At 39.0% G+C, this 23,643-nt stretch overlaps 3 protein-coding genes across 3 annotated transcripts; all 3 read left to right on the top strand.

Annotated features, from left to right (window-relative positions):
- Nucleotides 1–2,289: 2,289 nt before the first annotated feature.
- On the top strand, nt 2,290–8,987 carry LOC6047227 (protein takeout). The gene is made up of 4 exons (XM_001864276.2): nt 2,290–2,658; nt 5,121–5,358; nt 8,143–8,276; nt 8,364–8,987. Exons 1-4 carry the CDS (start codon nt 2,589–2,591, stop codon nt 8,666–8,668), a joined length of 747 nt encoding a protein of 248 aa, XP_001864311.1. The 5' UTR covers nt 2,290–2,588; the 3' UTR covers nt 8,669–8,987.
- A 4,070-nt stretch (nt 8,988–13,057) lies between these two features.
- On the top strand, nt 13,058–17,164 carry LOC6047226. The gene is made up of 2 exons (XM_001864275.2): nt 13,058–13,260; nt 16,415–17,164. Exons 1-2 carry the CDS (start codon nt 13,179–13,181, stop codon nt 17,083–17,085), a joined length of 753 nt encoding a protein of 250 aa, XP_001864310.1. The 5' UTR covers nt 13,058–13,178; the 3' UTR covers nt 17,086–17,164.
- Nucleotides 17,165–17,982: 818 nt separating this feature from the next.
- LOC6047225 lies at nt 17,983–19,148 on the top strand. Its single transcript, XM_001864274.2, has 4 exons — nt 17,983–18,218; nt 18,276–18,528; nt 18,590–18,720; nt 18,783–19,148. Exons 1-4 carry the CDS (start codon nt 18,152–18,154, stop codon nt 19,121–19,123), a joined length of 792 nt encoding a protein of 263 aa, XP_001864309.2. The 5' UTR covers nt 17,983–18,151; the 3' UTR covers nt 19,124–19,148.
- Nucleotides 19,149–23,643: the final 4,495 nt, after the last annotated feature.

Genomic DNA, 23,643 nt, shown 5'->3' with positions numbered 1-23,643 from the left:
ACATCCCAACATCTAAGTGGGCTTCGATCTAAAAAGCTCGACATTTCCTGTGCTTTTTTTTTCTTAAAATAAGAATGCAGTAATTTTTGTATTGTCCTTGACTATGTTTCTACACATTTTCCAACAATTTAATTGTAATTTCCATTAACATTAAATGGTACTATCAAAAACAAACATAAACATAACAAGATAAAAAATAAATTAAAACAGGAAAAGTAAAGTTTTTCGTAGAACAAAAGTTGCTCAAAATGATTACGAAAAAAATTTAAAAAATTGCGAAAAAAAATTGGGCGTTTGAGGGCTTACTGTTTGAGGGAATCGTATTGATATGCTACAATGTTGAAAGTGGGGATTTTCAAACATATAGATACATTTCGAGCCATTGAAAAAAATGATTGATTTAAATAGATTTAATTGTTGGTCAAAAAAGTACCTAAACTTTAAACAAGAGTTTTCGTTACTGCCAAAATGACAGGATTTGTTTTACGAACATGATTTTTTCATCAACGTTTTCTGAAGATTTCCCCCAAAATCTCTTTGACCTAATGTCACCCCCGGACACAATGTCAACCCCAAAGGTCTGTTTTAGTTAAAAAAATATTTATATTTTTTAAAGCAAAGTTTGATTAAAAATTGATAAATGAACATCAAATGACATTATATGAAATCTAAAGTTCACTCTTTAATTCTTAAACAAAAAAAAAAAAAAAAACAAAATAAGAAGGAGGCTCGCTTTTTATAAAAAATACTAAGACACTTTAAAAAATAAGCTGAGTACACTATGAGTTAAGTGAATACTTTGTTTGCTCTTCAAATCAGCAAACAAAGTATTCACTTCACTCATAGTGTACTCACTATTTTGTCTCGGGACAAAAGAGTTCACAGCTGAAGATGTTTTACGTAACATTTCCAATAATGATAAATATTTATTTACAGGAATCTAAGGTATAGTTTTTTGAAGAAAAAAATATTGAATTTCGGTATAACAATCAATTATTCAACAAACCTCTTTTCTGTACAACATTTGAATATTTCCAATTGGTTTCGGATAGAACAGATACATATTAGTCCCCTATCCGGTTCATCCCAGCTGAGGGTACAATGCTTTTCCATCTTTATGTTCAAATAATGTACCGAATTCCGATAATATTAAAAAAAAAGATTGGCAATTTTTATTAATTCATAAATGAACGACTTTCTGGAATACCTAAGAAAATCGCAAGCTAGAAGAAATCCAAAAATTACTTTGTGACAACATTTAAAGATGTAATAGGTTATACTTTGACCACATGTAATAAGAAACTTGAACCTTCGGAAAGGGAAGTCCACACATCCTTCCTCCCCTGTAGATTCTGTGAAATGTAATCCGTTCTCAGAATTCTCCTTGCGGTAAACATAATGCAGTAGGGCTTGCACTCACAACACTTTCCAGCATGCTCATCGAGCTGGCTGCGTCAGTTTCTGGCGAATAATTTTGAGTATACATGATGAAGTATGTAAGCATTGAAATGAAATGAATTGTGTTATCAATGAAGTATTAAAACACATTTATGTGAATTTGAATATGTACATTGTACATCAAAACATACAAATCAGATCCAATCTGATAAGACTGTTAGTGTTAATTTGCCTGAATAACCGCAACAAATCAAGCCATTCAACTAATTACGTCCCCTTTCATCAACGTATTAATTTATAATGCAAAAGAAAATACATCACGCCTACGATCTCGCGTGACCAACGCCACGCTACTGCTATAATGTCGCGATCTCGATTAACCGCCCAAGCAAACATGACTTGTTTTTACTCCCAGCCGGCGTCGTCGTCGTCAGCATCGTGATAAGAAAAGTCGCGCGCCCAAAGCAATGAGCGTCGCGACGTTGGCTTGCTACGATCTTTGTTGTATCGTGAGGAGGCTTGTTGCGCACGTTGAATGTTGCGTGGCATCGTATCTCCTTGCGACACCAATCACTACAGTCAACTTCTTTGATGTCGATATTTGAATACGATAGTTGTTTTTCGGTTGGCATGAAATAAAATATTTTTTATTCATGGTAAAATATTGAAAATATCCACATAGAAATTTTTAACAATTTAAGACAAATGTCGCATCGCACCTCACCAGGCACGCAACGTTTCGCGCGTGATCACCTACCATCACCACACACGCACCCTCCATCGGGGGACCCCTCGGAAGCCGGTAAAGCGCCGTGCCCGTTTCGATCGTCGTCGTCGTCGCCGGCGTTCGCGTCGCAGTCACACACATTCTATAAAAGGCGCCCGATTGCTCAATTTTGAAAACAGTCGGCTCCGGTTCTGAGTGAGTGTGCGAGTGATAGCGGTTGAGGATTTCCTTCCTGGCGCGTGAGTCCTGCCCCAGCTGCCTTGGGAAATAGACAGTCTTTTTTTTCGAAAAAAAAGAAGAAGATTTGTATTATCTCCAAGGGTTCTCTCGAGTGAAAGTAAAGTGAGCAAAAGTTTAAGGAAGCTGTGCTCATCAACTCAAAAGTGAAAAGATTTTAAACGAAATTTTTTAATATTAAAAGTGAAATTTGAACATAAAAAAGTAAGAAAAAACCTTCGCAAATATGAAATCATTCGCCGCTATACTCCTGATCGGAGTAATTCTGAGGATAGACACCATCGATGCAAAATTGCGTAAGTTTGCACTAATTGAACGGTTTGCATGTTAAATTAGCTAGTTGACCACGAAGTGTGACTAAGGGGGAAGTGTGTAATGTGGAATGTTGTTTATGGGGATACTGTTATAATGATATGGTTTGAAACTAAGCAAAAAAAAAATACTTTACTACCTTTTCAACACCCAATAACTTTATTGACAAAGAAGTAATTATGAGACATAGTGAGTGCTCACAGAGTGGAAACCGTACTCGAGCGCAGCTATAAATAAGTAGTGTGTGGAAAAGTACCACTAACTAAAGGCTAACCACAAATCAGAACTAAGCCTATGTGCCAATGCCGGCTAACGGAATTATCAATTCAGCTGATACACGCAAGTCCTGGAAAATTGTGTAGAGACAAAAGTCTAGGAAAATTGAAGGAAAATGTTACAGCAATTTGGCGGCACAACTAAACGATGTCATAATGTGTAATCGTCCATTCCAGGTAGTTTTCAGTAGTGATTGAGAATTCAGAGTTAAGTTGGAGTTAAGCACGATTTGATGATCATAGTTAAATGAATTTATTAGATTGAAAACAATATTTCATTTTATTTAAAATATGTGAAATATTTGCATTCCTGTATGATTTTTGTGAAAGTTCTATTTGAAACATGTGTCATGAAAAATATATTTTTTTATGATGGATAGAATTCAAACATCTTGATTTTCATAATTTAGACTGGTACACATATTTTTAAATGTTTTGCCACCCCCTTCAAAATTTGTTTCGCTATAATTTTTGTATTCGTCAATCTTACATTTATTGAAAACTAATGATTGCATAACAGCTGAACTAGTATAAAGCACATTTTAAAACATTTTTTTAATTCAACAGTTCAGTCTATGGCTTGTTATTTAATTTTTTATGTTTTTTGACCCCTAGCCTCCCCTCTAGACTCCGGCCAGAGCCGAGAGTGAAAATTTTTAAAAAAATATTTGCCAATTTTTAAAAGAAATGATGATTTTTGAAAAAGTGTGGAAAAAGGTTAAAAAATATATTTTTAGATTACGAATTAAAATTTGCAATTCAAAATAACTTTAAATAAATTTCAAAATCGGGCAACGTTTAACCACAAAAAAAAAACAAATTTTTATTTTTTTGAAGATATCGGGAAAATTTTCTAAACATTTTTGATATTGAAGATTTAACCAATACTTGCTGCGTAACAGCCTCCGTAAGAAAATTACACGAGAAAAAAGATGTTTTCTGTTCTTCATCATGTTTCTGAGATTTCAAAAAAAAAAAAAAAAAAATACAGTCGACTCTCTGGCTGTCGATCTTCTCGATATGAATATTGCTCCATGTACCGATGAATTCTTCAGTCCCTTCAAACTGCATGCTTCAATTGGCTTTATTCCTCGATATTTTCTCTTGCTTGAAGGATCTCTTCCTCGACGGTCCCTTGGATTCTGTTTGCTTTAAAAATCTCTTCCGGTTGTCAATAATTTCACTTTCTCATGGCTTGCATAGACATTTTTCTTGGCGAAGCTTTGAAGGGTGTTTGACATTAGTTTGTTTTTGTTTGATGAACGTTGCCATGATTCTCTCCCATAGCTGGGTATCAAGAAAAAAATATTTTCAATCGAGTCTTCATTTTGCATCGTTCTGTAAACTGATGATTCTCTTCCTCGACGATCCCTTGGATATTGACAACCAGAGAGTCGACTGTATATGGACGGTTCCTTAAAAGAAGGATGATATTTTTGTAGACGGTATGTATATGAATGAGATAAATTGCAAAAACCAATATTGTTTTATAATAAATGAGGTTTTAAAAAATCTGTATTAGTGAAATGAAAGGAAAAGTCATTACTAAAATTTTAAATATTATGCCATGCCTAAATTGACGTACGGAAACACCTTAATCACCAATAAAAACCTTCACAGAACTGTGTCATAAGCTTCAATTTCCTTGATGCACATTGCTGCTGCGCTTATCATTGATTTCATTCACGTGCCACTAATTCCAAACAGTCCCCGTCCCGACCGGCAAGTAGTGCCATCACACACCGTCCAAAAAAAAGGCCACTTCGTTTTGATTACAATCATCGTGGTTGAAATTGATATTCAACGCCCATCTCGTTGATCGTTTAACCTGATCGATTTAACACCGTACCCTACGGCTCTCAATGATGAGCAATTCAGCGCTAATCGACTTCCATTCAATACCTCATTGTCGGCAAAGTGATTGCAAATTCTACGGCGCGAGTACTGTCGAAAAAATAGTAGTCACAGTCAAAACAATTGGCATTCTTTGAATGCGTGAAGAAAGATTCGATTCTTATCGAATTTTCGAGTCGAAGGTTCTACATCGTAGCAAGCCGCGACGTGACCAATCGATCGCGCTTCTAGAATGATCCTCCGTAATGACTAGCACAAACATCATGTTGCCTACTTTGATCACCGTCCAATAAATTTATGTCTTCACCAACTTTCAGCTCCCTCAATCCACGTGTGCAAACGCAACGATCCCGACCTGAACAAGTGCATCGTCGAGTCGGTGAACGCGCTGCGGCCGCTGCTGGCCACCGGCAAAATCTCCGACGACTTTTCGATCCCGCCGCTGGAACCGCTGGCCCTGTCTACCGTCAACATGGACCGCGGCTCGGAGTTTAAGGCGACCTTCAGGGAGCTGCTCGTGAGTGGGCCGAGCAAGTTCCAGGTGGACAACCTGAAGTGAGTTTTGAACGGTTTCTGATAAAATCCCTTAGCAGAAAAATACATATAAAAACAGATTATTTATCTTCTTCCCCGTCAAAAGGGAGATACCGATCCGATCCGGCATGACTTGCAAAGTCACCGTATCGGAACTGGATTTAAATGACGCAGTGTGAGTTTGTCACAGCTCAATATTAATGGCAAACACAAAGTCTGGCCGATGAACTCATCAAGCAGCACGTTGTTGTTTTTGGCAACTTGTTTGGTTTACAACGATGAATTAGGTAGAACAGACATAGAACAACAAAAATAATGCATCGTCTTCCAAAATTCAATCTTTAAAGTGCTCTTAAAACTGCTGTAGCTATTGCCTGTAGTCCCGATTCACCCCGGTTTACGGTATGCAAAAAATTTGCAATGCTTTTTTCAATTCTAAAAAAAATATTATTTTTTTCAATTGCGAGTAAAAAAAACCTATTCTAGTCATTTATTATGTGATATTCTCCGTTAATATATTATTAACATGTTACTTTATCTAACATAAGGAGGTTGGTGTCCTCCTTACATGAATTTATTTATTTATAAACAAAACATTTTCCTACCATTCATAACTTTTGATAGGGTTGTCAGATCTACAATATTTTGGACTCGTTTTTAACAATCGATGAACAAAAATGTTGAATTTGCGTGCTGAAAAGTCTTGTGATTTAGCCTCACGCACTTTTTTTGTAAATATCAACAATTGCAGTTTATCCAAAAATACCCAAATATGCGTTACAAAAATTAAACTGGCCAGTTTTACTGCGATGCGTTTACCGCAGAGAGGATTCTGTGAATGGATATCATTTCACTGAATCTTCAGGAGAAGAGGAATGCGTGGTCAACTTGAACCAATGCCTAAATTATATAGAATAAATAAATTCATCAACAAAGCAACAATAAAATAAAAAAATATATAATTGAGAAATCAATTGAATACCACGCAAAAGTTGAAAAAATAACTTTAGAGTTATTAGGTTTTTTGCTAGATTTTCCTGCTCCTGTTACCCCTTTTTCAAAGATCAAAACATCGATTGATTTAAATGTACCTAGTTATAGTTGAAAGGAATTCCATACCTCTATTTAATGTATATTAAATACCGTAAACCGGGGTGACTTTGATAGGATTTCAATTTGTTTTTAGAATATTTTCCAACAGGTAAGGTTTTTCTTAAGATTATTATTTTTAAAACATGTACTGGGGTAGACCACACAAAGTCAATGCACTATTTTGGAAAAAAGTTTTTTCAATAATGTTTAGAAAATTAGTTTCGTTAAAAATTCTTAGTTTGAATTCCGGGGTGACTTTGATAGTCATAGTTTTTCTTGTTAAAATCATAAAGTAGCACTAAAGTAGCTGATATAGTATTTAAGAAAAAAATCAATGTTTATATTTAGTTAACTAAGTGTATAAGCTTTTAAGCAAAATACATATAAATTTTAGGTAAAATTGTTAAAAAGTCGGAATTTTGCCTGAAATTTGTTAAAATTAGTTTTGTTTATAAAATTATCGATTTATATTGCATTTTAAACTGAATTCGAAGCACGAATCACAAGTTTTCACATTTTACATGAAATTTGTTCAACTGAAATTGCCTATAAATTTAGAGAGTGTTTATAATTGTGTTTCAAAAACACATATTATTTATTTTTTACAAACTTTTGTAACCTTCTCCTAGTGGAAAATTGTCCAAAGAATCCGAAAATTCATTCCGTTTTTCGATTAAAAATCATGTTCATTGAGAAAATCATGACACTTTGAGAAGTTTAAAATAATGACATTCATCAACATTTTCTTAACAATAGTTAACTAACTTTTTAAACTTGACAAAATTTTATGAAAAGTTCTTCTTTAGGTACTTTGAACACTTCTCTACCACGGTCAGTATGTTTCTAAACCATTCCTTACGTATTTTAATTGTAATCTTCATTTTGTGGAAAAATCGCAAACCTATCAAAGTCACCCCGGCTATCAAAGTCACCCCGTTTTACGGTACCACAATATGTAAAACCGATAAGTACCACAAATAAACAAAATTGAATTGAATTGAAAAAAGTTTAGAGATATCGGCAGTTGAATTTTGACATGTTGACATATTTAGTGTTTTTTAAAAGAAAAAATATATTAAAAAACCTTTCGTAAATTGTTAACAATTGTACGAAACTTAAAAAAAACTCTATATTCTTTATTACTGTTCAATGTTTTGCTACGAGTTTTTGGAAAATTATCAAACACTAATGATAGTTTTTGTTATTTTTTTTAAAGAATAATGGCTATACTTTTTCTTGACCCTAAAGTCAAAGTTTTATGTCTTCTACAATGTATAAATAACAATAAAATATCATTAGAGTATGAAGAATTTGAATTTTGTTTTGTTAAAGAGATGGAATTTTTAGGTGTTTTCAATAAAAAATATTTCCTAATCATCTGCAAAATTATCAAAAACACCAAATTTGTCAAAAACTTTTTTCTATATCTTTTTATGAATAAATACAATCCTTGAAAAAAAAAAATATATTTTTTTATCTATTTCTAAAAAGTTCGAAATCTATTGTTATTGCGAATTAAAAAAAATATTTATAATAAAGTGTAGAAAATAGGTTCTTGAAACTTTGTTTAAATGATTTCATGTAAAAAAATATTTTAATGTTTATTTCTTGTAGTAAATAATATTTTGTTTTAAGTATTAACCAGTAAAGAGAATTGGATATCCAAAAAAGTGGATGGTCCCTAATCATATCCTCATTTCTTTTCAATTTCAGAGTAAATATCGACAAACTAACCTTCGACTTCAACATCTACCTGCCGAAGCTCTCCTTCCGCGGAAAGTACGATCTGAAGATCCGTCTGCTGCTGCTGAACATTGCCGGCGTCGGCGATCTGAAGGGTGTCTTGGGTAAGTGGTTCTCCCTCCTCCGGTTATGCAATAACTCAAGCCTCACTTAACTTACAACCTTCCCCCACCCACCCACGCTCTACACAGAAAACTCCCGCGCACGTGTCAAGCTGTACTGCGAGCGGTACGACCGGGACGGCCAGCAGTACATGCGCGTCAAGCGGCTCGCCGTCAAGATCCAGATCGAGAAGGGTCAGTTCGACATGAAGGACCTGTTCAACGGCGACCCGGTGCTGAGCCAGGTGGGCAACCAGTTCATCAACGACAACTCGCGCCTCTTCCTGGACGAGCTGACGCCGGGATTGGAGCGGAGCCTGTCCGAGACGTTCAAGAATACTGCCAATGAGATCCTGCAGTTGGCAACGCTCGACGACATGTTCCCGGCGGCGTAGAGCTCTCTGCAAAGCTGTGGCTTATTTGTTGTACCTTAAGTCCAGAAACACCAAAAATGCACCCCATTTACTACTTTTTTTTTATCGACACCCAGATTAGTTTAGTAAAGTGCTCTGTTGAACTTTGTCTCTTCCTGGTCTTATCGATACGTAACTGGAACACCTTGTTGTCTGTGATGAATTGTTTGTATTAATTTTGTAACCTCGATCAAACTAGCATGTAAGCAAAACTTGGAGATGTACTGTAACACTATGATTTAAAAAAAAACACGTTTTTGTAAAAACGGAAGTCACTAATAAAGATGGTAATGATTACGAAGTCAGATTTTCGTCGATTGTCCGAAAGCACGAATCGTCTCTGCGGTAAACTTTACGCGAAGTAGGTCTGGCCGACCTGACGTTCAACATAATGTCTTAGGAAATAAGACGATTGAGACTTGTGACGATTACCCCGTTAAATGAGTTTATTACCCACAAAATCACAGCATTTCAAACAAATCCATCATCAGCCTACTGTGCCAATCACACACACGGAAGCGTACACACCATAATTCCAGCAATTCCAGCGCCAACTACGCGAATCAGCTAAAACTGTCGTTCTTTTCCTCTAATCAACCAAATTGGCAACCAGCCGCAGCAGCTCTTGGAAGAAGTGACACTCACACACGTCATAGCAGCAGCGACTTTGCGTCTAAGCCGGTTCAAATGTTGGTGTTGACAGACGCGTTGAAAAGCTAATATTGTTCTATTCAGCGTGGGGTAACGCCTGGTTATCGTAGACACGTGCCTCTCTTCAGCTTTTCGTGAGTAGAGATGCTAGAATTCTTCAGACTTGCAACCGAAAGCAAGTCAATAGCACAGACAACTGGACTTGAAGCTTGATTTTTAGGTTATGTGTAACGATCAGTTTAAATCACGTTTTGAAACATTATAACACCCATTTTTTTATAATTTTGCGTAAATTTGTACGTCTCATCCACATCGAAGAAGCTGCTAATCACTGAAAGAATTTCTCACACAAGTACGAAACAAACGAGTAAACTCCCACTGGTGCACTAACCCTAAGCCGAACGCATTGTCTACGGCAGTGCCAGTGCCAGCAGTCAGTAGTGGTCACTTAAGCCTTATCAAATCATGCCAATTTGCACGTCAATTTCAATCTAGCGAATTCTCTTGGCGACTGCTGGCTGACTTGGTTGTAATTTTTGCCCGGCCTGACGACGTGCAAATGAATGAAGCTTCCGTATCGAGCTAGGTGGCCTTGTCGCGGGCGTGAATCACTTCCCGAGCGGGAGAGGCGACGGGATTCTCGTGCAGTTCATCGAAGCAGGCGTACCTCTCGGTGCAGTTTCTGGATCGTCCGAAGTGTAATCACTACTGGTTGGATGCTGATGATGACAGTCATTGAAAACATAGACGATGGGGTGGTTGATAGTTCAACTTTTCACAACGTCGTCAAGGGGCTTTCAAAACTGTGGTTACCAAACATTTCAATAAGCAAAGACTATAGTCTATTATGATATTGTCCATGTGTAATGTAATACACTGACTATACAAACATTTTTTTCCCAAATATATTTATAGGGTATAATACAATTTTCAATCGAAAAAAACCCTTTTTGAAATTTTGAAAAAGTAAACTGATTTTGAGTCACAGCTTATATATGGTTCAATTTTCGAAAATTGTATTTTTTAATTTTTCAAAAGCGCTCAAACTTGTCTATCTCTGAAAACAAATATTTTTCAAAAATTGGCTTCTTACCATTAATCAACTATTAGTTTATTTTTCAATGTTAAAAATTCAATGATTGATGAAGTTGATTGATTGTTTGATTCTTAAAATCCAGTCCAGACTAAAATCACATAATTTGGTCTCAAAGACCATTTTTTTGGACTGAATTTTTTTTCATGTTTTTATCAAGTCTTTTGTTCTATTTGCATTTTGCGACACTTTTTTCAATGTTCTGTAAGTTTAGCTTCGAATTAGAAATTTAGTTTTTTATTCTAATCGATTTGATGTCTTCTGCAAAGTTGTAGGTATTGATGAGGACTATACTAAAAAAAGGTACACGAGTAATTCTCTACGAAATCTGTTTTTTAGAGTTTTAATTTATTTGATTTTTAATCCGACTGACATTTTTTTCGGGCCTTCGGTATGCCCAAAGAAGCCATTTTGCATCATTAGTTTGTCCATATAAATTCTATACAAATTTGGCAGCCGTCCATACAAAAACGAGGTATGAAAATTCAAAAATCTGTATCTTGAGAAGGAATTTTTTGATCGATTTGGTGTTTTCGGCAAAGTTGTAGGTATGAATACGGACTACACTGAAAAAAATGATACACGGTAAAAAAATTTAGGTGATTTTTTATTTAACTTTTGTCACTAGAACTTATTGTGCAAAAAAACACTATTTTTTATATGTTTTAAAGGGCATCAAATGCCAACTTTTCAGAAATATTGGTCGTATCTATTTTTCAACTTCATTTTTCGATGTAAAATTAAATTTGCAATCAAAAAGTTTTTTTTTGTTATTTTTTTATATGTTTTAGAGGATATCAAATGCAAACTTTTCAGAAATTTCCAGGCTGTGCAAAAAATCTTTGACTGAGTTATGATTTTTTAAACCAATACTGATTTTTTAAAAAAAATCATAATATTGGTCGCAAAAATTTTTCAACTTCATTTTTTGATGTAAAATTTGCAATCAAAAAGTACTTCAGAGTAATTTTGATAAAAGGCACCGTTTTAAATTATTGAAAATAGTCGCAGTAGTTCATTTTTTAAATTAGTGCAAATGTTTGCCTACCTTTGAAATTTTTTTTTGAAAAGCTGAGAAAATTCTCTATCTTTTGCTTTTTTGAATTTTGTTGATACGACCCTTAGTTGCTGAGATATTGCCATGCGGTGCTCTTTATCAAAATTTCACTAAAGTACTTTTTGATGGCAAATTTGATTCTACATCGAAAAATGAAGTTGAAAAATGTTTGCGACCAATATTTTGATTTTTTTTTATTAAATCAGTATTGATTAAAAAAATCATAACTCGGTCAAAGATTTTTTGCACAACCTGGAAATTCTTGAAAAGTTGGCATTTGATGTCACCTTAAACATATCAAAAAATAAAAAAAATGTGTTTTTGTGCAAATCAAGTTTTAGTGACAAAATGTTTAATAGAAATTCACCAATTTTTTTTTACCGTGTATCATTTTTTTTCAGTGTAGTCCATATCCATATCTACAACTTTGCCCAGTACACCAAATCGATCAAAAATTTCCTTCAAAAGATATAGATTTTTGAATTTTCATACATCATTTTTGTATGGACAGCTGCCAAATTTGTATGTAATGTTATATGGACAAACTAATGATGCAAAATGGCTTCTTTGGGCATACCGAAGGCATCAAAAAAGTTTCAGTCGGATTAAAAAATACAAAAAATTAAATTCTTAAAAAAAGACTGATTTCGTAGAGAATTGCTCAATCGATTTGTTGTCTTCTGAAAAGTTGTAGGTCTTGCTTAAAAAAGAAACACGGAAAAATGGCGGTTATAAACCAACTTTTATTCACAAATATGTTATTCTTAAATATGTATGTTTTAATTTGTAGCCGTTGCAAATATTATTAAAAGTTTATGTGCCCTCCACCTCCAAATTTATTTCGGTAATCAGGGGGCAAGACAAATATTTTTTTTTCGAAAAACATCAAAATTTTAATGGAAATAGAAGTCTAATCATCCGAGAACAATCTAATATCTAAATATGTAGCATGTTTGGAAACACCGTGGCCTACTATTTTTTTGCCCTCACCACCCCCAAAAATTCACCAACTGACCTCGCACGATCCGTACGAGCTGTTGATCGAGCTACGATTTTCCAGCGGAAATTTTGCAGCATGCGTTCTATTCCAAGTTCCGGATTGGAAGTGAGAGTCGCAGTTGGACTCACAATCCAAAGGTCGCGGACGCCATCCCAGTTTTTTTTTGAAGAATTTTTGGTAATTTGGTGTAATTTTTATCGAAAATCTTTTAATCTGATATTTTCTTCCAAACTATGGTTTCATTACTGCTCAATCATAATGACGAGGGAGTAATTGATTCTTCCGTTCACTTCCATTCTTGAAATAACCTTTTCTTCTTCACCGACCAGCCTTCGATCCCGAGCTTCAATGACTGCCGGACGCTGATGATGATTATTACGCCAATGATGGCGATCATAAACTTATTCCCATCAGAACATTCAGAGCACACTGACTGGCAATAGTGCCCATACATGGAACATGGTTCCGACATCAAACTCTCTTTCTCTTTCTCCTGGATGATCATCGCCATCATCGTTTGGACTCTTTGACCGCTCCGTTTGAGTTAGAGAGAGCACACTGGGCTTCTGGAATTTCATTCGTGAATTCACTTTCGCAGCCGAAGGAAGTCGACCGGGGAGTGTTACGTATTACGAGAGGAGTTGATAAGAGTAGGCTGTGGTAGCGCGTTTCGTTTGAGATTAGAAGGACGATGTCTACTACGATGTTCAGGAAGTTTTGGCTTGCTGCGGTGATGCTTTGCGGTGTTGCTGGAATAGCCGAAGGATTCCCGCGTAAGTCGAGATCGAGATGAAAGGTGATCGTAAATCAGACCACAAAGGGTGCAGAGAACAAATGTGCGCGGTATACTTGGAGAATTGCCGGAAGTGGAAAATTGTTCCGCGTTGAACGGTCGAACGCAAAAAAGTACAGAACAAGAAATTTGTACGCAGGGTGCGATAAGAGAACCATGGGGATGGGATTGAAGTGGATTGTGTTCAGAACGTAGAGGGATCAGAGGCAGAGAGTGAGTACGAACGGGAGGTGTACCAAGAAACAAGTTATTCACACTCGACATTGGCCTTGAAACATCATACATACAGTCGGGCTGGCCACTGCTGTTGGTGTACTTGTGAGCGCAATACAACCATAGCATGCCATGAGTGATCTCGCGATGCGGCAAGATCGCGATCTTTAGCGGCCGCTTGATTCGGATCAAGTGGTGTCAGCAACCTGGAGTACTGCGCGCATGCACAACGGTACTCAATGTGGGAGACCTATTTGCAGTCCTATCACCTGTTTCTATCCCGAGTCAGGAAGAGTCAGTGAAACTCTCTTAAAGGTGTCTTTCAAGAAGATCAAGTTTTTTGACGAAAGCACTCCACTTTCAGAACACCGCTCCGCACTTGATGCAGAGTTCGGCCTACTGTGCTGTGCAAGTGCAACGGCAACAAACTTGTCCCTTGCCGGGCACCTTTCAAAGCCTACTGAGAGCCATAATTTACGCACCATTACCTGGTTCTGGGAGGTTCTCGGTACGATCGCTTCTGATCTCTGCTGGAAAGATACCTTCGAGGAAACAAGTTCAGGTCGTGCGGCGCAAAAGAAAAGAATTATAGAGCAACTTTTCAAAACGTCTTACGAGTCTTTTGTCAACAAACAGCATCCTGATCAAGCTTCAAATTATTATCCGTTGCAGTGACTAGGAATGATCATACGACATTTTGAAAATTTATCCTAGAACGCCGATGTTCTTGTGCCGGTTATGAGAATTAAGCGACGGTGCGCGCAAAAGTTGAATGATCTCCAGCGAGAGAGTGTGGAGAAAACAAAACAATGCAATTTCCGAGTGAGGAGACCGGTTTCGGCGGCTGACTGTGCAAAGGAATCTAAAGAGAAGGAAAACGATCATTCAAGGACGATAAAAGCTCTGTTTTGTTTTTATGACCTTTTAGTTATGGGGCGTGGAGGGTTGAGGAGCGAGTTATGTTGAGGTTCTTATCGGTATTGTCGCTATAAATAAATTCTTGTGGGGAACTTGTTCATGACACATTTCCGGGATTGTTTAAAGAAAGAATAATGTGGTTATAATGCTGGGATGAAAAAAAAACGTTGAAAATCATTGGAAATTTAATGAAGAACATTTAAATCGTGCGTCTCTTGAAAAACATTACAATTTTAAGAGTTGTTTTTTCTGCTGGAACATGAGTTATAAATTCTAAATGGTTTGAATTTTTGTCAATTCAATACGAAACAAAATTTGATTAATCAGTAGCGTAGCGAACTGAGTCACAGAATCTTGATCATTGCTCGGTTGGGGCTTGATTTGCTTTTGAAAACATGCTTCCGGGGCAAGGATCAAGTTCATGTTTCTGTAAATTTCTTTTTTATGCGTGAGATGGATTTTAAGATTTTTGTGATAGCAAATTAATCACCTGTCTGGTTTGTTTACCTCAGTTAATTAATATTATGTTTTAGATTTTGGAAACCTGTTTTGTTATGGAATGAATTTTAAGTAACTACAGAACACTAATTATTGCAAGACAGTTAAGAAACCCAATATACAATTATACACAATGAGGAAAACACTCTTAGACCAACTATCTGTCATCTAAAAAAATCAGCAAGACGACATTTACTATGGTTTAAAAACTGTCTATTAATGTAATAAAAAATCATGTTCAAAATATATTTAATTAATAGATGATTTTCAATCATCCTAAATATTTCATGAAGATATACATGATTAAACTGAGTTTGAAACGATTTTAAGCTCAACATTTCGCCGTGCGCAAAGCGGACTGTCAAACTTTGTGAGCGTTTTTCTCTAAACATCCAGTTGAATAACGGATGCAACGATATCTCGCAATGGGAAGGACCATATTGGCTGAAAATTTGGGTGAAGACTCCCAAGACATGACGAAGCCCGATTTTTTAAAAAATACAAAAATCAAAAACTTGCGTTTTTTATATGAAAAACATAAAAAAATATCTTTTTTTCCAAATAAACTTTTTGAAAGTCGGCTTTCGTCATGCACACGGGACTTGTTTCACGAGATTTCACCAAAATTGTGAGCCAAATTGGTCAAAAAAGTGTTGATATATCGTGGCACTCGTTTTTTGAAAGTGCTAACTTCAAATAGCTATGTCTCGGCAATGATACAACTAAATGTCTTCAAATTTGTTTTGCTAATAGAAGAAAATGTATATTGTAATGCCCTGAAAACGGATTTAAAAAAAGTTTAAATATGTACTCAAACCAACCCCTGACATTTTTGCCGATTTACATGTATGTAACCCCTTATCAAAAATATTGTACATCATTTGTAGTTTTACAAAGTGTTATTGTGCTGATAAAAAATAAGCTTTATCGCTGTAAACAGTATTATTAGCAAATAAAGCTTGAATTGAAAGAACCAATTGCTATCAAATTAAATAAATTTAACAATCATTTTCGTACAACATTTTGAATCTATGATTTAAAATATCAATATTCAATTGTTTGTCTTTCCTCAAGCTTAACTGGAGTCGAGGAAGAAAATATTTATAGCAACCTTTTACGATTTTTGTCAGAAAAATGTGCACGTAGTTAACATTAAAATTTTTGTTGGGCAACTAAGCCAGGGAACAATGAAATTTGAAATACCGGCAACTGGGGTCAATGCGATTTTACCATCAGATATTTTGCTGTTTGAGCATGATAGACTACTTGTTTACACATACCAAATACAAAAAAAAAAAAATGTTTGCATTCATCCTAATTTTAAGTTCTCAAAACATGCAGCTCCGATTCACCTCAGTTGACGGTACCTATTTGCATTTTGTTCTTTTAGAATATCCGTTATCATTTATAGAGCATTTTGCAATATATCTCATCCTGAATGAAAAAAAATCGAATGATTTTGTTGAAAATTATCACTAATACTTTAAATTTTCAATTTCTTCCAGGAAACGAAGCCAACGGCTGCCTCCGCCACTCGCCCTCCCTCAACAAATGCATCGAGCGAGCCGTCCAGTACTACATCACGTACATGGCCAACGGGAAGATCTCCGACCGGTACTACGTGATGTCGATCGATCCTCTCGGCTTCCCCAATGCCACGCTGGTGCGCAACCGGAACATCCACACGTATTTCCTGGGCCGGGAGATGCGAGGCTTCAAGAACTCGTTCGTGACCGAAGTGAGGGCCGATTTGAACAAGTTGGAGTTTTTGCTGCAGTTTCACATGCCCGCGATTGATGTTCACGGATCCTACCGGGCTGAGCTGGCTCACGAGCGACAGATCGCCGAGTGGGCAAAGATGTTCTCGTCGATGCGGAACTCTACGCTGCGGATACACTTGAAGGGGATCACGTACGAAAGTGAGGATCGGATATACGTGCGGGTCAACATTACGGACTTTGATCTGACGATCGGGGATCACACGGTTGGGTTCGGGTGGTTCACCATGAGCGGAAACTACTCGGATCATAGTCAGGCATTTGATCTGGAACGGGGGCGAAACATTCTGTCGGTGGTGGAGAACGAGGTCACCCAGAGCTTTCGGGACAAGTTCCAGCTGCTGCTGAACGAGATCTTGCGGCTAGCACCGTTCGAGCGGTTCTTCCCGAGTCAGTGAGGGGGCCTTCGGGGGAATGGGTGATTTGTAAATAGTTCTCTTCTTTGTAATAATAAACACAATATTTATTTTTGTAAAAGGAATAATTTATTGAGTGAGAAAAAAACTTGCATACAAGGCAACTTGCACGCGATGTTGCGTGCGAAGCTCGCAGTACCATTCAATTACAGAACTCGTCGACACGCGTAGCCCACTAGATCGCATCCAAGTCTTGCACTGACCTGGGTCAACACGCAACGTGTTGGGGAAGTGTGTCGGTTAAGCAACGCATGCTTCGTTGGTTGATCGACCGTTTTGTCGCGCAAAGTGTGAATGAATGGGACTCTTCGCGGCCTACTGTTCAGCAGGTTCGCAAGTGACGATCACAATTCGTTTGGCTTTGTCCACACGCGTGCCTCGCAAGCTGGCGATCACAGAATGAATTTCGATTCATTGACGCAATTTTCGCTGCCGGTTCCGTTGATTGTTGGGTGGCCAAAAATATAACGTCGAATCAAGTGCGCTAAATTAGCGTCTACTCGAGCTCGCAGGACAGCCAATTGGGCATCGGTCTCCGAGGGAAGATCGGGGAGCTCGCGCACTTGGAAATAGAGCACGGCGACTGCCGCCGACGCTACCCGCTTGCAATCGGTCAAGTGGCGTCAAATCAAGTGTATTGAGAGCATCTTCCCGCCATTGTCCCGCGCCGTCCAGGTCCAATTCTGCATCGCGCAGTTGCAATTTGGGACCGTATAGCTGGGCTGGATGCTGCGCGCGAAAGAGATGTCACTACTGTCGCCGAAGCGCCGCACCATTTTAATTTGATTTAATTTCAATTGATCGACATGGTGGTAGATGTTCAAGCTTGGGTGTGACTGCTCCAGGCGGGAACTATCCAGACGATGACGATACTTGTCCGCGAAGGGGCGAATTTTGGCAACCGATAATTTTTGCAACATATTAGAGTCGGGCGGACAAAGTGGTCCACAGCGATTGATTGACCGGGCCGCAGTCTCGATCGATCGTTGGTGTCGTGCGGAGTTCTAGTGTGTCTCCCGAATCTTTGTACCACACTTCGCTGAACAAAATGGTCTCATCTGGCGTTTGTCTACTGGTACTGGCGAGCATCCAGCTTGCGCTGACGGCACCAACCCGTAAGGAATAATCGCGATCTTCGTGATCTGCAGCTAACGATCACCGTTTGATTTCAGGACGACGGCAGGACTCGGCATCGGGAGGATGCCCACGCGGCGCACCGGACTTGGACGACTGCGTCGGCACCTCAATCCAACAGTTTGTCAATTTCATGGCCAGCGGCAAGCTTTCGCCAAAGGTAGCGATCACGCCGTTTGATCCGCTACTGCTCCCGAACATGACTATCAGTCAAGAAACCAAGGGTTTGACCGCCGTCTACGTGAACCGATATCTGATCGGTCTGAAGAACAGCTTCGTCCACGATACCAGGTAAGACGCGTCCAAAAGCTGTATGATCGCACTTTTGATTGAACTTTTTTTCTCTCAAAAGTGTCAACCTGGGCAAGCGGGAGTTCAGCTTAACCTTACTTATGCCGGCGTTGGAGCTTCTTGGCATGTACTCTGCTGAATCGTTCGAAGATCATTCCGACACGGAAAACTCCATACTGACGATCTCGATTAGTAAGTTCTACCTCTTGGAACCCATTAAGATCACCAGCTAACCCAACCTCCAATCTCAACAGGAAGCTCAACGGCCAAGTTCCGCGTTCTGGGCGATCTCTACAAAGCCCCGTCGGGAGTGCAACACCTGCGGCTCAACGTGACCGACGTGCAGCTCGCCCTGGGTCACTACATGATCAACGATCTGGACCACAGTACGCACATCCCGCGGGCAAACCGGCACTTTAACGCCCTGCCCCGGCTGGAGTTTGTCCGGTTGATCGAGGCCGACCTGCGGACACAGCTGGGCGCCCGGTTGCAGCACATCGCCAACGAAGTGTTAGCGTTAGCCCCGTACGAAAAGTTCTTCCTGTGTGATCACCAAGCGTTGACGCTTGGTTGCATGGTAATAAATGGCGCCTAAGAAAACTCTGAAAACGACGACGCCGAGTTTGTGTGTGCGATCAATTGCCAATAAAACAATGTATCACACAGTCCAACGGGAAGGGCGGGAGGGGAATGCAAGTCGTCTTGTTTTGCTGTTGTTCAGTCCGTGTGTGTCCACTTTGGTCGCCGAGAGTCGCCGAGTTGCCGTGGTTGATTGATTAAATCAAAATGGCATTGATGCAGTTCAAAAGCCTTGGCGCTCGGCACAGGGAAGATTCGGACGATCGCGACGAGTACTAAAACGAAATGTTCATCATCACCATCCCCCTATTGAAGTGCATCTGGAAGCTGACAGGACGTCGTTTAAAAATATTAATTTACGGCCTGCATGAGTTCGAAATCGACACTTTTTAGAAGGTGCATCGGCCAAGTCCAATGACCCTGACGGCCGTCGTCGCGGTCTGGAGGAAGATTTTTGGCGCGACGAGATCGTGTCTTCAGTTGAACGATGTAGGTCGGTTGTTGAACTGGCGAGCCGGGGAGTTGCTGGGGTGATCAACACACGCCGAAAAAAAAAGTGTGGATGCTCTCTCCGTAATTAGTTTGTTTGGGTGCGACAAATTTCGGGCAATGATCGCGGGCAGGACGGTGAGATTTTTGAACGGTTGATTGGATAGGCATTGAAGAGGTTGAAGGTAGAAGTGAAGGGATTTTACTGTGATTTTTAACATGATTCCATTTAAAAATAAATTGATTTTAAACATTCAAGCATAACCACATTTCATTGTATGAAAATATATGCCACTAATGATTCTTTCGATAATGTCAACCTGAGAGTCAACTGTATGAAAAACTGTGGGTTTGGGTGTTAAGCTATTCAAAATCCATACATTATTTTTTCAGCATTCTCAAAAGCTGTACAAGTAATTTTAAACTATTTTAGCATTGGTTTAAGTTTGCTACTAGTTGCTACTCATTTGTAGTATTTAACTGTGTCTACGAATTATTTAACTGGATTTTTAGATGCAAAAATGAGTAGTTGCCTCAAGCGCCAAGTGGTCATTGGTGAAGTTTAATAATCTTCTAGGAAAATATTTGGATTGATTTTAAAATTTGAGCAGTCATTTCAAAAGACAACTATAGTATAATATCTCTCTCAAAATGATTTTAAACAATACTTTTGCAAATGTATCTTTTCTTCTATTTTCAAAACATCCTTTTTAGAAAAAATAAATAAATTTGATGTGCAAACTTGACCTCAAATAAAATTTTGTTATAAATGTAAAATATTCGTAAAAAGATTTTCCTATTTCGAAATAAAATTTATATTTCGAGCATATCCACCAACTCACACAGCAGTTGTTCCGACCCCTATTTGATTTGCGTGAAAGTTTGTTCTAAGAGGTAAACTTGGTCACTGATCACGAATTATATTTTTTGGTACCTTGTGACGGTGGGGCGGTACGGTCTCTTCCATTTATGAACATGCGAAAAAAGATGAGTTTTTCAATAATGTGTAGCCTGAAACGGTGATGAGATGGAAATTTGGTGTCAAAGGGACTTTTATGTAAAATTGGACATCCAAATTGATGGCGTACTAAAAATTCCGAAAAAAGCAAATGGTTTTTTGTTTTTTTTTTTTTATTTTTGAGTACGTCATCAAATCGGGCGTCTAATTTGCATTAAAAGTTTTTTTGACATTTCATTGGCTGCAAATTATTGAAAAACACGTCTTTTTCGCATGTTTAAAAATGGAAGAGGTTTTACCGGCTACCATCACGATGATGGTGATCAGGGATCAAAATTTCACCTAAAAACAATGTTTCACGCAAATTGAAGAGGAGAGGTTCGTAGAAAATTGACCATTTGAAATATTTTAGCTACCTAGTTGCTTAAAATCATTTCATCTTTAAATCTGGTGATCAATCCTCTACGAAATTGGCCAATTTCGTGCAATTTAAATGTTTCGTACTTATTTGGTTCAACTATTGTTTTTTAAAGATGTAGGTATTTTAGAGGAAAAAAAATCGGCAACTTCTCAGCCATAAAGAAAACGGAAAAAAATTGCGTTATGTTATAATTCTTGAAAAATACAGTTTTGGAAAAATGAGAAAAATATCTCAGCTAAATTATAAGCAAACACTTATGCCTATATAGATCCAACGAAGCATTTAAATCATAAACATCAACATTCACTCGATTTTGTAATCCAAAGTATTACTGCATGCCGTTGCAACGGCAGAACGACTAAACCTGGCAGAACGTAAACAAAATAGTGTACAATCCTGCTGTGCAGCTCAGTTCAGCCCTTAGTACAGTAATCTCGTGCGTGACAAGTACCGCGTGCGATAAACAAATCAATCACGTCTCGTCCACTGCACTGTGAAGAGACTCCTCTCGGACATCGTACTTATCTCAGCACAGCTGTCCCATTAGTCATAACACTTTACAAAACGCTAAGGATCCTCAGCCGACCGTTGCTTCTAGAAGCCATTGACACGCTCGCAGTGTCTAGTAGCTGAAATTCTAACCGTTAAAACTTTCTGCCACAATGAGTTGATTTCCAGACAAAGTCGGGCTCGTCCAATTAACTTAGTATGTGCAACTTATTAGCACTACTCGTCTATCGATCAAAGTACACCTCGGCTAGGTATGCAACCCTTAATCAGTTGACTTAAGCAGGACACAGACGCACGCACACTTTCATTAATAAACCATCGATCGATCGATCGGTCGCAGAAAGAAAGCCATTTGATGGTCGTAGCCAGCTGCGACAAAGGCGCCCACTTGGATGAGCTGGCTGCGTTCTTTGTTCCAGAACTTCCTGGCTTAGCTGACTGGCTGGCTAGCGACTCATCGCCGACTTCGATTTGCCATCAGTCTCAGTTATCACCTTAGAGAGGTCGAGCTCGATACGCTGAAGCCGTGCTGTGAGTTTTGTGACGACGATCGAAAGATAAGGAGCCTCTTCCGTTAGCCTACTGCGATAAGGCTCTCGGAAGCATAATTTCTTCGAGGGTTTCGAGGCAGGTTGTAACCGACCTAACCGTGCTATGAAGATTTTTGTTTTAAACGCAGTGGCTTATGCGCCACTCTTGCCGAAACAAGAGGCCACCCGTCGTGTTAGCTGCCCGACATTAGCTCTCAGGGTCGTTAGTCGGCATACGGCTTTTACGCAGACGAAATTACCAAAATAACTAAAATGGGATCTTATCAAATTGAACGGGTAGTGAACCACGGAGATCTTCGATTCTGGTTCTTTCAGACAACGGAAAGTTAGGGAAAGGAAGGTATGATTTCAAAGAACGAAAACGAAAAGGTTATCAAGAGTGCACGTTCATAGAGATTTATTCAAGGTAACGCATGAGGGGAAAAAATAAATTCATGTTCGCAAAATCATGGTTTCACTGTGTATTTGCGGGATTCCATTTCCCGGAGCATAAAACTACCGCGAGAGTTCGAGCTAGACAATTGTTTGTGTGGGTAAGGGAAATGGGAGAGAGGAAACATGGCCATGATTCAAGGGTCTCTCACATACCTGCGCAGGGTTTTGTTGGTGTTGGTGCACATGCTGCCGCGAGGACGCCCGGCCGTCGAGGGCCGGCGAAAACTGCTGATGCGATGTTCTGGTAGATGCTGGCAGTCTGGAGGTGTCGAGTTGGTTCCTCTGCTTTGGCGGGAATCCGCCGTCGAGCGACGCTCGATGCTGATTGGCCGTGCGGTGGAGCACGACGCCGAGAAGGTAGACGCTGGTCACGTGGTGCGTTCCAGCTCCTCGTTGGGTGACGTAGGACTACGTGGACGCTCGTGGCCGAAACTAAAGTTGCGGAGTGTGGGCGGCTGGACGGGAAGCTTTCCGATTTCACAAGTGCACAATTCCGCAGAGCCAATAAAGAGCGAGCCGAGCTCAGCTCACGCGCGATGGACACGGAGTGTCGGGCGCTGTCCGGACTGGGTCTTCGTCCTGGAGGCAAACGAACACCCCACCATTGGAGGCTTTAAGTTAAAACCAACAGGATTCCCGACCCGGGGGTGTACGACAATTTGACTACGTACGGCTCTCGGAAGGGTCCGGGGGTTGTAACGTGGTGGACCTTTTCACGACCGGCAATTGGCGACCGGTGTGTTTTCTGCCAACGGGAATTGACGGACTTCCACGACTCCGTTTGACTGCCAAGATGGCGGGCCGGAGCGTCACACGGTCACGGAATGTAGAGTCACCAAAATGGCGGCGAAGACGCGCCGAGAGGCTGATCCAAAACGTAGAGGAACGTCCTCAGGACGGCGTACGAAACCCGGCGTGGGCTTTCGCAATTGCAGCAAAATTTCCAGCCCATACAAAAAGCGTCTTATTGACGCTGCTGTCCAACGCGAACTCATGTTAATTTCACATTATATATTTAATTCAAATAAACTACGTTACCTTATTGTATGTTAAAGTGAACTGTATTTAAGAAAGCGGACGCAAAAATCCAAGAATTCACTTACGAAACACTAATGGAATAAAAGTAAACTTAATTAAATAAATCTTTAGGAGGAACACTCGCACTATGTACA

This window comes from Culex quinquefasciatus, chromosome 2 (genome assembly GCF_015732765.1).
Source record: "Culex quinquefasciatus strain JHB chromosome 2, VPISU_Cqui_1.0_pri_paternal, whole genome shotgun sequence".
Lineage (NCBI taxonomy): Eukaryota > Metazoa > Arthropoda > Insecta > Diptera > Culicidae > Culex > Culex quinquefasciatus.
This window is presented reverse-complemented; position numbering and strand designations above follow the sequence as displayed.